Consider the following 18,348-nt stretch of genomic DNA (forward strand, 5'->3'; position numbering starts at 1 on the left):
AAAAATCAATTCTTTGCTTGAAGAATTAAACTTTGCAATTATTACTATCGAACTTCCTCATTCATACTTTGCTATCCGTGTACTAATAACAGCAAGAGGAATTAACAAATGTATTCCGTGCCAGTCTTGGTTTTATGACAGTAAAAATTCTTTGAAGGCAGACAGTCAGTGTTTTCAGGGCCACCTAAGAATCCTGCAAACTGACCTTAGGAAACGCATATCCCTTCTACTCCAGGGACATCATACAGAAGATGAAAGGGCTAGGCTAAAGAAAAGCTGAATTCTCGTTCTAAAAATCCAACGATTATCTGGCTCACAACCTGCAAGGAAAATATGCAAACAGGCAAAATGATAGCCAGGATTCAGGACCCCACTTCTGCTGCTGCTAATCTTTCCCACCAAAGGCCAGGTTGGCACCAGTCCTCCCGGGCAGCCAAACATGACAGAAACTCCCTTCAGTTCCCATATGATTCAGCCTTGTTCTCTGCAATCTCAGACATCATGTGCCCTCTGCCCACTATACTTGTTGGTGACCCAGTGCTGCTCCTTTTCACTGAGAAGTCTAAAATAGGAAAATTAACTCAGAGAGCAAATGTATTCAGTGTTTTTCTTGAGTACTCAGGATGCGTAAGACAATACACTTTTATAATCCTAAAGCATTTTAAAATGTACAAAAGCATCTTCAAGTGCACTGCTCTGGCAACACAGTAGGCAGTGAGAACACCAGGCAGACCTCATCCCAGGTTCCGGGGCTCCCTCTCAGCCGCTGGCCGCTCCACTGCATCTAAGGACATGATGTACGGCTTGGCTGTTCCTCCAACAGCCACAGGAGTTGATCGCCAAACTGATGCACTTCAATTTCCTTATCTAAAATGCTGAACAGCTGAACTAGATGTCTTCAAACGTCTCTTCCAAGTATCAATTTCTGGTCTGAACTATTACCCCTAACTTTAAAATGAGAAAACTGAGACGTGGAGGACATCGCCTGTTAGCAGAAGAGTTGGGATTCAAGCCCGATCTTCTGGATTCAGAATTAGTAATGTCTTTTCCTTACCACACAGTATGTCCTATACTTCTCAACAATCAGTTGTGCAATTATGAGCAATCTGAGCACATAACTTCTAAAATCAACATGATTTGTGGTACTGGAGGTGTTTTAGTCAGACTTCCATCAACATGGTAGATCTACATATTTTTTAAAAATTTAGCTGAGAACCCCCCTCCTCGCCACACCAGACTTCAGTAAACATGGTCAAGGTTTGGATATTTTTTAAGAACTTAGAACTGAGATCCCCCCCTCCTCACCACACCAGAAATCAATTTTCAAACTAAAAAGCTGTTGTGAACTTAATATATAATACTGTCTTGGCATATGAAAATGCTATCACCTTTAATTCGGAGCACGTAATGACAAAAATCCCTAATTCAATCAGAAAGCCATACTAGGCATTTCCCTACAGCACCTACAACTTAAACGCGGACTTGCTCTTTCAGCTACCTGGTCTGCTGAGGCTGGATTTGGAGAAGGGTTTAGGTGTTAACATGCGGGGGGCTTCTACAGAAAGGCATTTTGTCGATAGTCTAGCCCTTCACTGCCAGCAATGGGTCCTCTAGTTCCCTCACTGTCCCCATCAACTGTAGACTTCATAAAGTAACTGTTCATGGTTTTTCACACTCTCAAACCTTCTCAATGGTAGCACCAAAGTTTTCGAATTTTCCAATTTTCCACAGTATAACATCTAAGCCAATATCATTAGTTTATGGGTCAAATAAATATGCATTTCATATCATTTTATTACATTTCGGAAACCCTATGGATAAAGTGATTTAACAAATAAGATTCTTATTCAGTTTCATCCCTTCCCAAACACTTCCAGAATGGATTTTAGAAAAACAGCTCTAAAAGTACCTTCTTTTACATCTTAATAAACAGAGAACTCTAAACATAGTCAAATCGTCAGTCTTTCTAAAATTCAAGTCTTTGCCCCATCAAACAACACAGTCCATCCCTAATCTCCCACAAACCCTCTGCTCTAATCAAGCTAGTGGACTTATGAGGACGCCTGGGTGGCTCAGTAGGTTGGATGTCCAACTCTTGATCTCAGCTCAGGTCATGACCCCAGGGTCGTGGGATTGAGCCCCATGTTGGGCTCCACACTGAGCATGGAGCCCCCTTGGGAGTCAGTCTCTCTCTCTCTCTCTTTGCCCCCTTCCCCACTTGAGCTCTCTCTTGCTCTCTTTAAAAACAAAACAAAACAAAACAAAAAACTAATGCACTTATGATTCCTCAAATTCATTATTTACACTCAAGAGGCCCTGGGCCGGCTCCTCTCTGGCTCTTCGATGGCCGAGCCACTGCTAATCACGACAACCCCAATGACTATAGCACTCAGCACTGCGCCTCCTCCTGGGCTCTCTTTCTACGTACTTATCCATCTCCAAGCTCTTCAGAAACCACACCTTTCTTTGTCCAGGGCCTAGTAAAGTATAGACACACGGCATATTCCCAATACGGGTTTTTGAGAATGAACTTAATGAGAGATTATTATACTGTAAAGGGATAATCTGAGGACTACTGAGATATAAAGTTGACTGTCCCTAAACTCAATGGTCTCAGACCACTCAGCATTTATAACTAATCTACCATTTCCTTAAATACTGTCAGACGTTATTTCTCCGTGTTTCTGTTTCTATAGCCCCCTTCCACTACTAACGTCTATAGGACACCTAGTTTCTATAATACAACGTACCATCTGCAAAGGGCTTTGAGCCACTGCATTTGCCATGGAATGTGCCTTAGCACAATACTGTCTGCATACAGACTAGATGAGGACAGACAAAATGCTTTCAGCACACTGGACAGGTTGTGCCCCTACTCTCTCAGCCATTTGACAAATATTTGCCGAGAGCCTACCATGTGCCGGCTGGCCTGAACACTACTGGTAACAGCACTGAGCAAAGCAAACGCAGGCACAGGAGCGGTCCTGGTTTTCACGGAGCGTTCCTCCTAATCTTATTTGAGGGAAACAAGCAAGAAGAGTAATAGCTAATATGGAAAGTAGTGGTAAGTGTCGAGTAGAGACAAAAAACAAAGCATGACGACAAAACAGAGAATGAGAGGGGTCCTATTTCAGGGTGGTCAGAGCAGCTGCTTCTAAGAAGCAGGCCTCCTCGGAGCAGAAGGAAGCATGATGGTGAGGACACGAGCCACGCGGGTACCTGAGGGGGGACGTTCAAGGCAGAAGAAGAAAAGAGGGCAAAGGCCCTGGAGACAGGGAGTGGGCTGGCACGTCCTAAATTAGCAAGGACACTTGTGTGGCTGAAACTGAATGAGTGACACGGATGAGGTCAGCGGAGAGCGTCAGCACCCCCCGTACTCGAGCGGTAGGCAAAGTCACACTGCACGAGTAGAGACACCCAGAAAAAGGCAATCGATTAGGGGTATCTCATCTAAAAGAAGAATGTTCTTAGATTAAATCATAACTGGAAAATCTGCAAATCGGGGCCAGGCTGAGAATTAAACAGCCCTAATCCTCAGCGAGTTCACACGTTGATAAAGAGACCACAGAAATGGATCTCAGAAGAAGAGGCCGTACATCCGACCTGGGGCCGGTGGGATGGCCCACTTGGAGCCAACCTCACCGGGACCTGTATGGAGTGGTAGCCGTAGAGACGGGTAGGACCCATGGTTGACAAGAGCATCATCATATACAGCTAAGAGGCATGGCTTTCACAAAAACAACACCAAAGACAGACAAAAAGACAGACAAGTTAAGAAATCCAATTCAAGGGGTGCCTGGGTGGCTATGTCAGCTAAGAATCGGACTCCTGATTTCAGGTCAGGATCGCACGAGGAGCCCCGCGTCCGGCTCTGCGTTGCCAGATTCTTGGGATTCTCTCTCTCCCTCTCTCTCTCTCCCCTGCACGTACACTCTCTCAAAATAAATAAATAAACCTTAAAAAGAAGAAACCCACTTCAAGTTCTCAAAATAACTTCTATTTCATAATAAGATAGCCTCACGAGCAAACCTAAGTATTGGGCCCATCCTGTATCAGATGTTACGTTACTGCTCTGCTGCTGGGGCCCTTCCAAAGCTCAACCACTGGGCTGCGTCACCCGGGTCTCATTCAACCCCCAACAGAAACACCGCGAGGACCGATTCACAAACTCTTAAGTGTTACACGTTCAACTCTGTCATGCCAAACCATTTCTTGTATTACACCCTCTATTCATGTCTTGAGGAAAATACCTTCCTCTTACTTAAGTTATTCCTTCCCAGTCACTTCGAGATCACAGAGAAGGCAGAGCAAAGCACAGGCTTTTACTGAATTCTAGTGGGATCTACCCAATATACACTGAAAAATGCCAAGTCATGACCCTGTGAACGACTTAGTCTTTATTTGAAATATATAAATGCTGAGAGGTATGGAGTAAAGAACGGATTCCTGGAAGATGTGCTATTTTGATCAGGCTTTGAAGATTAGCATCTCATACAATTATTATTTTACCAAAATATCCAACTATCAGAGAAGCAGTTTCCACTAACTCCTTACAAGTCAATCTTTATTACAAGTGAATTCCCACAAACTCTGGGAGTTTATCTAAACTACTACAGTTGATCCTGATCTCTTAATAATAAATAACCAGTTATTTTTAAAAAAAAAATTTTCTGATTATTTCTTTTGAAGGAGAGCGAGACAGAGTATGAGCAGGGGCGGAGCAGAGAGAAAGGGAGACACAGAGTCCCGGTTGTAAGTTGCCCTCGGTGGTTGCTAACACACTGCATTCCTCATGGGGCACCCGGGTGGCTCCGTCGGTTAAGAATCCGACAGCTCGGGTCTTGATCTCACAGTTCCTGAATTCGAGTCCCACATCGAGTGAGCTCGAGCCCTGCTTTGGGTGAACTTGAGCCCTGCTTCAGGTAAAACATGAGCTGGGTGAGCCCACTTCTCTCTCTCGCTCTTTCTCTCGCTGTCTCTCGCTCTCTCTGCCCCTTGTGGGATTCTCTCCCCCCCTCTCTCTCTCTCTCTGCCCGTCGCTTACACCCTCTCTCTCTCTCTCTCTCTCGAAACAAACCAACCAACAAACAAAACACTGCCTTCCTCCTGCTCTCACCTGCTGGCACCGCACTGGCGTGTTAAACATGACAAGTTACATTGAGGCTGGGGATGGTCAGGCGTGAGAGCATCCGCCTTAAGCCAGAAGTGGATCCACCACACTGCACTACGGTTATAGCAGTTGAACCATTTAAAATAGTAGTTTGGTTTCACATGGAAACCGTTACTAAGACAAACCTTCTTGTAGAATGCAGTTCCAAGAACGTTAAATCATCAGAAATTGTTTCAGCAGCTGGTTAAAGCTGAGTGTACATAACATAAGACATCTGGTCGTCTGTGCATTTTCAGTTCATTTAACAAGGTATAAACACATTAAGACACCGAAATGTTTGATATATTGCAACACTGTCTGCTTGCTCCTCAAGGGTGTTTAAGTGGCTGGTCTATTCATTGCATTCAAGGCTTATTTACCGGCTAAAGAGATTTATTTGTATTTCCATCCACCCTAACTTCACCAAGACATTTTATTAACAAAGGAGAAAAAAAAAAAAAAGAATGTACTCACTGAGGATATATCTTAAATTGCTGGTATTCGATAATGACATATGCATAATAGAGATGAAACTTTTAAAAATTAAGTCAAGGGGCACCTGGGTGGCTCAGTCGGTTAAGCGTCCGACTCTTGGTTTCGGCCCACGTCACGATCTGATAGTTCATGAGATCGAGCCCCGCACAGGGCTCTGTGCTGACAGTGAGAAGCCTGCTTAAGATTCTCTCTCTACCTCTCTCTCTGCCCCTCCCCTGCTCATGCTCGCTTGCTCTCTCTCTCTCTCTCCCTCTCTCAAAATACATTTAAAAAAAAATATTAAAAAAAATTAAGTCAAGAACACACGAAATATCGCACGTACTATGACAAGTAGATAGTAGATGATATAGGGGTTCCCCTTCCCACATTTGACCATATGTAACAGAAACCTGACCACGGTAGCTTAACCAAAATAAGTGTTTATTTTTGTCACTTAAGAAGAAATCCTAAGATAAGCCACCTAGGGCTGGTGTAATAGTTCCATAGTAACATTCATATCCCGGGCTCCTGGGACACTATTCTTCGCAGGTGGCACTCACCATAATGGCTTCAAGACGACCCAAGTACCGCCTCCGCATCCCAGGGAGGAAGAGATGGGTAACGGACAAGCTGAAGGCCTGCCCCCCTCCCCCCCCAAACAATACTGGCCATCTGTTAGAAAAAGGGCAAGAAGGGCCATCAGAAGTGCAAGGAACTGTGTCGCTCACAGAGTTCAACTTCCACAGGACCTTGTCCCCTGTACCCTTCCCCACCCGGTGATTCCTCAGTTGCCTCAGCCCCACCTTCCAAGCTGCACATCATCAGACCAAGTCCCGACAGGGTTTGGTAGTTGTCGTTTCTAAATCCAGATTACAATTCTGGATGCTGGACCTGTGCACAACAGAGGCCGGGAGCCCGTTTTCTCACAAACACCTGGTCCTTCCTGTTTGGGCCACAGGCAAGCAGCACACAGGGCCAGTGATATCACCACGTTAACTGAGATTCTGTCCTCATCAATCTCAAAATCTTTATCTTTATTTAAAAAATAATTCCTGGGGCGCACCTGGGTGGCTCAGTTGGTTAAGTGTCTGACTCTTGATTTGGGCTCAGGTCATGATCTCACGGTTGTGAGATTGAGCCCTGTATAGGGCTCTGCACTGGGCATAGAGCCTGCTTAAGATTTTCCCTGTCTCTCCCTCTGCCCCTCCCCTATTTGAGCGGTCTCTCTCTCTCTCTCTCTCTCCCTCTCTCTGTGTAAGTAAATAAATAAATAAATCCTTTAAGTGCGCCTGGCTGGCTTGTTTAGTAGAGCATGCAACTCTTGATCTCAGAGTTGTTAAGTCTGAGCTCCATGTTGCGTATAGAGATTACTTTAAAATCTTTAGGGGCACCTGGGTGGTTAAGTGTCTGGTTCTGGATTTCAGTTCAGGTCTTGATCTCAGGGTGGTGAGTTCAAGCCCCACACTGGGTTCCATGCTGGGCATGAAGCATACTTAAAAAAATTAAAAAATACAAAATTAAAATTAAAAAAAATTTTTTTTAAATAATAATTCTTTTAAAATATGCATTCTTGGGGCACCTGGGTAGCTCATATTGAGCTTTGGACTTCAGCTCAGGTCATGATCTCGCGGTTTGCAAGTTCGAGCCCCGCATCAGGCTCCGTGCTGACAGTGTGTGGAGCCTGCTTGGGATTCTCTCTCTGTCTCTCTCCCTCCCTCTCTGTCTCAAAAAAAAAAAAAAAAAAAAAAAAATTTAATGAAAAAGACTGCATTCTCAATGGGGTGATCTTACCCGTAAGAGAGTGAAAACTGATTCTTCAGGGGTGAAAAAACTGCATAGTTTTTTATAATGGTTTGTGGCCCTCCAAAGGGCCACAGTACATAAAGATACATTCAGTCTATCTGGGGTATTCAAATTTCATTTGTGGGGAGAGGCAATTTAAAAAATGTCTAAAAAGGCTTTAGAGAGACAATTTTTTTTAAACAAAAGTTGAGAGTAACTGCTTTAAAAGTAACATTTTATAGCATGCAAGAATTGCATTCGGCTGTAGTGACAGAAATCCAGTTACAATAAACAAGTATTTTTCTCACATGAGAAGGGAGTGAAAGTGACAAGGGGGCACTGGTAGTTGATGACTTTGGTTCAGCAGCTCAATGACGTCAAAGCAGAATTTTCTGTGGGTCTCCTGACTCATGCAAAGATGGCCACACAATTCAAATTACCTGGTCCCACATTCCAGATAGCAGGAAAAAAGAGCTGTCAAGAAAAAGATACATCTCCTAGCTGAGGCAGGTGCCCTTTAAAAAGCTTTACCCAGAAGTTCTTTGGGTTTTTTTTTTAATTTTTTTTTTAACATTTATTCATTTTTGAGAGCGAGACAGCACATGAGCAGGGGACAGGTAGAGAGAGAGAGGGAGACACAGAATCCGAGGCAGGCTCCAGGCTCTGAGCTGTCAGCACAGAGCCCGACGCGGGGCTCGAACCCACGTACCGTGAGATCCTGACCTGAGCCAAAGTTGGACGCTCAACCGACTGAGCCATCCAGGTGCCCCTACCCAGAAGTTTTATTGGAAGATGTCCCCTTACATCTCAGGGATCACACCTATCTTCAAAAAAGGCTAGAAATGGAAATCCAACCTCTCCAAAAGAGGTCAGGAAGTAAGGAAGAAGGGGAGGATGCTGGGTGGCTAACTAGCTGCCTCTACCACATACGGATTAGAGTCTCTCTTACATCCTACTTACAGAGCTCTGTAAGATATCGCTAGGGAGATTAATTCTGTGCCTACCATTTGCTCAATATTCCTAAAGATCAGTTTATTTTCCCCTTAACATAAAATTCTTATTTTGATAATGCATAGTGAGAGTATAAATATTAGGCAAAAGATACAGATGAACTCCATGGATGTACACAGAGACATACATAAAACGCATACATAACAATACTACACCAGAGGGGCACCTGGGTGGCTCAGTCAGTTAAGTGACCAACTTTTGACTCGGCTCAGATAAGATCTCATAGTTGTGAGATCGAGCCCTGATTCGGGCTCCTCACTGGGCGTGAAGCCTGCTTAAGATTCTCCCTTTTCTTATGCATCCCTGTCCCACTCGCTAGTGTGCACAGGCGTGCTCTCTCAAACAAAAACAAAACCACACCCACACCAGGACCCACAAACTCTTTGACGTGATCAATTACCATCTTCAATATACAAAAGAAGATAAAACAAATCCCGGCTGAGCCAGAACTTACAAGAGTGGAATATCAGTGATTAACTGCATCAAACAACAGAGCAATTCTTCCAAAAGATCTTCAGCGTCAGAACCTGGTAAGAGACATAAATGGTTTTTTAACAAAGCGTAAAACAGAATTGAGCTTTTAGTTCAGTCTTCATTTCTAATAAGAATAACAACAGTTATGATTACATAAAGTCAGATGCTGTATGTTGACCTCTAATAAAATCCGAACCATGAGCAAGTTAGCACATACTACGATCTTCATCTAGTATAGGAATTTTGAACGTTAGCTATTAAGTATGTAACTTTTAACACATCAAAGTCTCTTATGGTTCTGTAGGGCGGCAGTTTTCAAATCTCTTATTTTACACCATGTTGTTTCATACAAAATCTTACACTAAAGTGAAATATATAAAATAGGCCAAAAAATCAACCTGCTCTAGCTACTCTGTTTGCATCATGAGTAGAATACCTATACTTCTTCCCCCCAATAAACACGTGACCAAACGCTGGATCTCCTTGATGGGCCCCAGAGCACCTTTCTGAACCCGTGGGGCTCCACAGATCACAGACCGAAACCCACCAAGAGGCCAACCACCCCTTTACAAGTAAAGAGCCAAAGGTAAAATGGCTTTCCTGAGTCACAGAGGAAGTGGCAATGGTAGGATGCAAAAGAAGCATCCAGAAGAAATGCTCCTCTGTCCCAAACTGCTCTAAGCGACCATCTCATTTCCAAAGTCAATCAAATCAGCAGCTCACGTGACTTCTGGCTGTGGATGCTACTGACACCTACTCCTTCACAGAATTCTTTCTCCCCTCAGGTCCTACGACACCTGATTTCCAATCTACTTCTTTTTCTATTCGTTCTCAGGATCCACTTCCTTAGCATTTCTGTCGACTACTGCGGTGTTACTGGCTTCCTCTCTTCCTGCTCCCTATGTCCTCCTTCATCAACCATCACTTACACATGGGTGATTCCTACACCTGCTCTTCTCCTCTTGGCCTCGCCACTGAACTGCTTATCTCTATATCCAATGGCCTACTGGCCATCTCCACCTAGATGCTTCGGTAGTACCCCAGCTCCGTGTGTTCAAACCTGACCCCATCGTTCCCAATGCTTGAAATCCATCTATTCTTTCTACTTTCTTCTGGTGACTGCATCAAGAAGCCAGGGCCAAACCCAGACTATGCTCCCGTAGCTTTCTTAACCAATCTCTAGGTCCACTCTAGGCAGGCACAGCCTACCTCTCTCACGGTTCCTCTTTTCTGCACTCCTCGTCAGGCTTCTGTTACTTCATCACCTCAGCTCAGTTAAACCAGCTCACTAAACTCAAACTCACTCCTGATCTTCTTTCAACTCCCACCTTCAATTTTCCTCGTCTCCAACCCAGACTCCAGCCTGCTGCCAGACAGAGCTAACCCAACTCCTTCCTTTCCCTCTCCTGGCTTACTTCCTTTCAACTACTTTAAGCTGAATACGAGGCATCAGAAAAAACTCCACGTCGGGGCGCCTGGGTGGCGCAGTCGGTTAAGCGTCCGACTTCAGCCAGGTCACGATCTCGCGGTCCGTGAGTTCGAGCCCCGCGTCAGGCTCTGGGCTGATGGCTCGGAGCCTGGAGCCTGTTTCCGACTCTGTGTCTCCCTCTCTCTCTGCCCCTCCCCCGTTCATGCTCTGTCTCTCTCTGTCCCAAAAATAAATAAAAAACGTTGAAAAAAAAAAAATTTTTAAAAAGAAAATACTCCACGTGCAAAAGTACCACAGGCCAGACGCTTCAAGACACAGGCCCTGTACCCCTTTCTACCATGACCCTTCCCCATTATTCACAATTTATACTCCAACAACACAACTTATATTCAGACCAAATCGGCTACCTGCAACACGCCATTTCATGCCTCCTCAACAACATTCCCTCTGCCGAGCCTGCCCTCCGACGATAAAAACCTGACTTTTTTAAGGGCCAATTTTTATCCATCTGAATCCTCCACAGCCTTCCTCTCCTCCATAAAACCCACCTCTCCTGCCTCACTCTGAGTAAAAATAATCATCTACAAAGCACCTTGCCTCATGCATGGGCCTTTCACTGCATGTGTTGGTTACATTATGCCCTGATTCCTGTCTCTATGTGGGAAGGCTCCTCCTGGACTCTGTACTTCTCGAGGATGAGGACTGACAAAGAGCTTCACACACACACCATATACACTAAAGACATGTCTGCTGAACTAAATTAACCCAGGCGTCTAGGAGAAATCTAGTGGTTATTCTGAGGCATCAGCGCACTTGGAGCTTCAAAGTTTAGCAATTCTTTTTTCTAGACCACCATATGACCTGGTACTCAGAAATTATGAAGAAATTCCGTCCTGCCTTGCTACAAACACAACTGGAACAGTAACCCTCTGAGAGGTAAACGCAGAACTTGAAGAACATACCAAATCACACTGACCACAACGATCAGTGCTAGAAAGAACACACAGCAAGAATCAAGTTCAATAACTACCTTAAATCTATTCGAGCAGTGCCAGGCTTAGCTCAACTAGTGAAGAAAGTAAAATCTGGAGATGTGTAACACTGGTCTCTGAGGCTGCACCACAAAAAGTACACGTAACTAAAATCCTTCTCATTGCAAAAGCCGTCCAACATAACCCAAGTGAGCCAATAACCTACTCCAAGTTGATCTGCTGGCATACAATCTATACCCAATTCAAGCTTGCAGCAATGTCATTCGCTGGCTCATCCTACAGAACGGAGTGACACAGACCCAAGTAAGGACACTTAAAATCAATCATTGATTCCCTGAAGAACATTTCAGACCAAATCAGCAGGCCACTTGAACGGTGTCCCCTGTTCAGCCAAGTAGTCAGCAGTCTGTTAATTACAGAATGTGAGGGAACAAATGCTGAGGACCCACACGTGGTTGGATTTTTTCCTTTCAGGGGTATAAACACATCTCATTCTCAACTCTTAACACCCTGAGGAGGACTTTGTATTCTATGTCACGTGCCATCCAAATCCTGACTTCGGCCAAGATTACAGCGTAGGTCAATTAAGGAGTCTATTCACAGCTTTGTCATCAACCTACCAATGAAAATGACGATAAATACATTTCATGCAAGTGAAAGGTACCATTTCAAGGCCAAAACTCTAACAGAAGACAAGAATAAGCAATTTTCAGTTGAAATCTCAGACAACTTCCACTTCCTAAAACAAAATATCCCTACAGAATACCATATTCTTATGTCTGGGACTAATCTAGAAGCAGATAATTGTGTATCAAGTGAAGACGGACAAGATCCGACTGCTTACCAGATCTGATGTCCAAGCAGTGTTTCTATCACTCAGCTTTCATTTGAGGCCAAATATCTTCCTTAGTGCCAATAAAAACAAGTAGACATAAACTCACCTGCCAAAAATTATAGTACCACTCATGCCTTTCTCACAGGAAAGAGAATCTAGAAAGTCCTTGAAATCTTCAAGTCAGTGGCAAAGTAAATTGAAGTTCTATGAGCGACGGACTTTGAAGAGATTCAGTGTGTTTACTATATTGTGAAGTTTTATACCCAGAGTTTTTCTCTCTTAAAGAGTTTTAAATTGCCTCTTATAGCTTCAGTCAAATAGGCTCATATTTTCAATGTTAGCTTCTCTGAGATAACATTCATAGCTAATATTTACTGAGTACTCTACCCTTTGAGAGGCACTGTGCCAAGCATTTCATTCCTTATTCCACATTAATCATGACAATAGCTTTTTCTGTTTTTTAAGATTTTATTTTTATGTAATCTCTGCACCCAACATGGGGCTTGAACTCACAACCCTGAGGTCAAGAGTTGTACAGCCCACCAACTGAGCCAGCCCCCCGCCTGACAATAACTCTTCAGAAGTAGATATGATCATCACCATTGTATTACAGACAAAGAAACCAAGGGTCAGAGAGGTCAGTTTACTTACAGTAAGTGGTAGAGACTAGATTTGAACCCAAATCCAGACGGACTCATAGAAAGAAAAAAAAAAAAAAAAAAACAAAGAAACAAACAAAAACATTATGAATGATTTTTAAAGACCTGTTTCTACACAAAGTTGGAAAAAACCTGGTCCAACAACCCATGATTCACTGAAGACCCTAAATACAAACCCCTGGTAAATGAATGAGGGGAGAGATATGAAATACCCTGTGTTAGGTACACATGAAGGTGACATGTTACACATTCATGAATGCATACTGGAAGTCTTTGATTTAAATATCCCATTTAGAAGGGCACCTGGGTGGCTCAGTTGGTTGAGTGACCGACTCATGATCCCAGAGTCGTGGGATCGGGCCCCGCGACAGGCTCCACACTGTGGAGTGTGCATAAGATTCTCTCTCTCTCTCAGCTCCTCTCCCCTGCTTGTGCTCACTCTCTCTAAAAAAAAAAAAAAAAGAAGAAGAAAGAAAGAAAGAAAAAATAGGGAATGCCAACTGGTGCAGCCACTCTGGAAAACAGTATGGAGGTTCCTCAAAAAATTAAAAATATTAGACACAGCAATTGCACTACTAGGTATTTATCCAAAGGATACAAAAATGCTGATTTGAAGGGGGCACATGCACTCCAATGTTTATAGCAGCACTGTCACCAATAGTCAAATTGTGGAAAGAGTCCAAATGCCCACTGACAAATGGGTAAAGAAAACATGATGTGTATATATCTACATACAATGGAATATTACTCAGCCATCAAAAAGAATGAAATCTTGCCATTTGCAACAACATGGATGGAACTAGAGGGTATTATGCTAAGGGAAATAAGTCAGTCAGGGAAAAACAAATATACGATTTCAAGAAACAACACAGATGAACATAGGGGAAGGGAAGGAAAAATAAGACAAAAACAGGGAGGCAAACCATAAGAGCCTCTTAAATACAGAGAACAAACTGAAGGTTGCTGGGGGGGGGGTGTTGGGTAGGATGGTGGGCTAAATGGGTGATGGGCATTAAAGAAGGCACTCGCTGGGCTGAGCACTAGGTGTTGTATGTAAGTGATGAATCACTAAATTCTACTCCTGAAACCATTATTATACTACATGTTACTAACTTGGGTTTAAATAAAGTTAAAAATTAAAATTAAAATTAAAAAGAGAAAACTACCCAAGTTAGAAATAACCTCAAACAATGAATAAATAGAAACTGTTTTTGTGAGTATTATGCAGAACAAGGCCACTGAAATCCTACTTCTGTACCAGGGGTTCCCCGTTTTGAAGCCCTAACCCTGCTTCTCTGGTCGCTATGAGTGACGCCAGGGGAAGGAGCAAAGACCAGATGACAGCCACGGTCCCTTCCAACTCCAGGCATCTCCACTTGAAACTGAGCTGTTCAGTCCCCATGCAGTACATGCTAAAACACCACACTCTCCTTAGGGAGGGAACCAGAGGAGAGCAAGATACTGTTAAAATCAAATACCTTCCACCAAAGTAGGAGGGGAAAGGGAGAGGGAGAAAATCATGAAAAAAGCACTCACTCGAGGAAGAGGGAAAGAAACATCACTAAAGGAAAACAAAGCAGCAGCCAGAGAAAAACCTATGGGTCATTTAAATCAGGTAGCATGGAAATATTAAAACACAGAGAGCTCACTGCTGTTTCCTTTTGCATGTAGAAAGCTGCCAGTTTCTAAATGCTGCTTAAAGCCACACCGTGCCAAACACAAGTATTAAAAATATAATCAAGAACTAACAGAGCCATATGCCACAAACAGGTTCCAAAGTGCCTCAAAAGCTTAGAGCAAAACTGACTTCCTTAAGGTGGAGGACACATAAGCTGGATTGTATTTACTATAAACTTATATTCAGAAAACCATAGTAAAGTCTGTAATTGGCAGTTTTATTTGTAAAACTAATATTGGAATTATTCTAAATTTTTTTTAAATTTTTTATTTATTTTTGATAGAGAGAGACAGAGCACAAGTGGCGGAGGGGCAGAGAGAGGCGGAGACACAGAATCCGAAGCCGGCTCCAGGCTCTGAGCTGTCAGCACAGAGCCTGACATGGGGCTCGAACTCACAGACCGCGAGATCATTACCTGGGCTGAAGTCGGACACCCAACCGACTGAGCCACCCAGGGGCTCCTGGAATTATTCTAAAATATTAAAAATCATATTGAAACTTCTAATGAGCAAAATCGAACATGCTTCTATAAAATAATCATAAGTTAAGGGAAAGCAGATGGACTCACTCTTTTCTAAAATGAAAACTGATCTACATTTTAATGTATTACACTATTTGTAAGCCTGTGCCCCACACATTCCAATAAAATCTGCAATCATTCCGGCTGCCTGCTATTACTACAATCAAATGGAAATGTTTCTAATTATACTCAAGGATAATATAGTCTTCCAGGTTTAATAAAAATACGCCTTTTTTATTTCTCAGTTGAGTATAGTATAAACACTGCTGATAACAGAAAAGAGTAGAAAACAGTTTCGTGGTACATTGTAAAAAGTTTAGAAACAGATTTTAGTGAGTAACCACTAGCTAAATAGAATATATATGCGACAAGGTATTGTACTGCATAATACATACTTAGATTCTAGGCCAATTGAAAGTTCTATCCTCTTAAATTCTACTTTTGTTATTTTTTTGCATTCAATTTATACTAAAAAAATAAATAAATGTACCTACTTCTACCACCCCCAATCCCCCAATCTGTTCTTTCCATCTATGAGCCTGATATATGTATAATATTTTTTAGCTTCCACATATAAGAGAGATCATATGGTATTTGTCTCTGACTTATTTCACATAGCCTAATGCCCTCAAGGCTCATCCACATTGTCGGTAAATGACAGGATTTCGTTTTTTATAGCTGAATAATATCCCGTTGTGTATATATACTACATCATCTTTGTCCACTCATCCATCAATGGACACGTAGGTTATTTCCATATCTTGGGTAATGCAAATAATGCTGAAATGAACATGCAGGTACATACATTTTTTTTTAATTAGTGTTTTCCTTTTTTTCAAATACCCAGAAATGGAACTGCTGGGTCATAGGGTAGTTCTGTTTTTAATTTTTTTGAGTAATCTCCATACTGTTTTCCATAGTGGTTACACCAACAGTGTGCTGCATTCCCACCAACAGTACACAAGGGCTCACCTTTTCTCCACATTCTTGCCAACACTTGCTATTTCTGGCCTTTTTTGACCAGAGGCATTCCAACAGGTGTGAGGTGATATCTCACCAAGGTTTTGATTTGCATCTCCCAGATAATTAGTGATGTTGAGCATCTTTTCATGTACCTCTTTGCCATCTGTCTTCTTCGGTAAAATGTCTATTCAGATCGTCTGCCCATTTGTAATCAGATTATTTTTCCCTATTGAGTTGAAATATATAATACATATGTGTATATATATGTATTATATATAGTGTGCATATATGTACATATATGTGTATATATATATATTATATATTTATGATAGCACTATGGTTTATTAAGCTGTGCCTTAGTACAGATGTTGGGGCCCCATGGCACTCCTGAAGTAGAAAGCCCAGAATTTCTGCCAATTGTTCTTGAGCAATGACACCAGGAAACTGACAGCTGTTGTATGCAAGCTTATCATCTATAACGTTCATGCCAGACACAGCACCTTCTTCATCTGGAATTTGATCGTGGACTTCACTTCATCCATTCTGGCCACCATGTACTCACTGTGGGTCAGCAAGGAAGGGAACTTGCCAGCCTTATTAAGTCCTGGGCCCAGGATTCACAGGATCTGCTCGATCAAAGATTATGAAGCCAAAAAGGCATCATACTTCTTGGCCAGTTTCTTGCCTAGTTTTTTATTCCTGTTGAGTTCTTCAGCACATCAATGTCCATGTGGGGAATATCCACAGCCTTGGCCTCATCAAGTGTTGCTGGTCCCCCAAAACACATACAGAGACTTCAGGCAGGGAGTGGACTTAAGCCCAATGGTGCCCAAGAAGCATTTGTCCTTCTGAGAGCCACAGATATTCAAGGTGATATGCAGCTCCACCATCTCCCAAAACTTCCAGGACCCACGCTGGTTCCCGGGCAGGACTTCCCGCACCGCCTCGTACAGGGTGTTACGGGAGGCTTTGCAGCTTGTGGTGCCATGCACTGCAATAACCCAAAAAGAGGTCAAAAACTGTTGAATCCTTAAGCTTTTTTTTTGTTGTTGTTAAGTAAGCTTTATGCCCAACTTGGGCTTGAACTCATGACCCTGAGATCAAGAGTCTATGTTCCACCAACTGAGCCAGCCAGGCGCTGAGTCCTTTTATATTTTGGATATTAGCCCCTTATCAGATATATGACTTGCAAGTAACTTCTCCCATTCAGTAAGTTGCTTTTTCATTTTCTTGATGGTTTCCTTTGCTGGGTAGAAACTGGTTAGTTTGATGTGGTCCCACCTGTTTATTTTCACTTTTGGGGTCAGATTCAAAAAAGTCATCTCTAAGACCTAGATCAAGGGGCTTACCACCTATATTTTCTTCTAGGAGTTCTATGGTTTCAGGTCCTACATTCAAGCCTTTAATCCACTTTGAATTAATTTTTGTGTTTAGTATGAGATAGGGGTCCAGTTTCATTCTATTTATTTATTTTATTTATTTTTTTAAGTTTACATCAAAGTTAGTTAGCATATAGTGCAACAATATTTTTTTCAGGAATAGATTGACCCTTACCTTTAGCCTATCCCCCCTCCTACAACCCCTCCAGCAAACCTCTTGTTTGTTCTCTATATTTAAGAATCTCTTATGTTTTGTCCCCCTCCCTGTTTTTATATTATTTTTGCTTCACTTGCCTTATGTTCATCTGTTTTGTATCCTAAAGTCCTCATATGAGTGAAGTCATATGAAATTTGTCTTTCTCTAATTTCACTTAGCCTAATACCCTCTAGTTCCATCCACATAGTTGCAAATGGCAAGATTTCATTCTTTTTGATGGCCGAGTAATACTCCATTTTGTGTGTGTGTGTGTGTGTGTGTGTGTGTGTGTGTGTGTGTGTGTATATACACATACCACATCTTTATCCATTCATCCATCGATGGACATATGGGCTCTTTCCATACTTTGGCTATTGTCAATAGCGCTGCTATAAACATTGGGGTGCATGTGCCCCTTCGAAACAGCACATCTGTAACCCTTGGATAAACACCTAGTAGTGCAACTGCTGGGTCGTAGGGTAGTTCTATTTTTAATTTTTTGAGGAACCTCCAGACTATTTTCCAGAGTAGCTGCACCAGTTTGCATCCCCACCAGCAGTGCAAAAGAGATCCCCCTTTTCCGCATCCTGGCCAACATCTGTCGTTGCCTGAGTTGTTCATGTTAGCCATTCTGGCAGGTGTGAGGTGGTATCTCATGGTGGTTTTAATTTGTATTACCCGGATGATGAGTGATGTGGAGCATTTTTTCATGTGTTGTTTGGCCATCTGGATGTTTTCTTTGGAGAAGTGTCTATTCATGTCTTTTGCCCATTTCTTCACCGGATTATTTGTTTTTTGGGTGTTGAG

At 42.6% G+C, this 18,348-nt stretch overlaps 1 protein-coding gene and 1 pseudogene across 9 annotated transcripts in view; both read right to left on the bottom strand.

Moving 5' to 3' along the window:
• Nucleotides 1–18,348, bottom strand: part of DYM (dymeclin) — a 352,663-nt gene that overhangs the window by 257,562 nt on the left and 76,753 nt on the right. For all 9 annotated transcript variants that reach the window (XM_078435252.2, XM_078435253.2, XM_078435255.2 and 6 more), the window contains one exon: nucleotides 8,871–8,943. In XM_078435252.2, coding sequence (XP_078291378.1) covers nucleotides 8,871–8,943 — 73 coding nt within the window. The remainder of the gene's footprint in view (nucleotides 1–8,870; nucleotides 8,944–18,348) is intronic.
• LOC132665148 (large ribosomal subunit protein uL1 pseudogene) lies at nucleotides 16,307–17,015 on the bottom strand (annotated as a pseudogene).

This window comes from Panthera onca, chromosome D3, assembly GCF_046562875.1.
Source record: "Panthera onca isolate mPanOnc1 chromosome D3, mPanOnc1 haplotype 2, whole genome shotgun sequence".
Lineage (NCBI taxonomy): Eukaryota > Metazoa > Chordata > Mammalia > Carnivora > Felidae > Panthera > Panthera onca.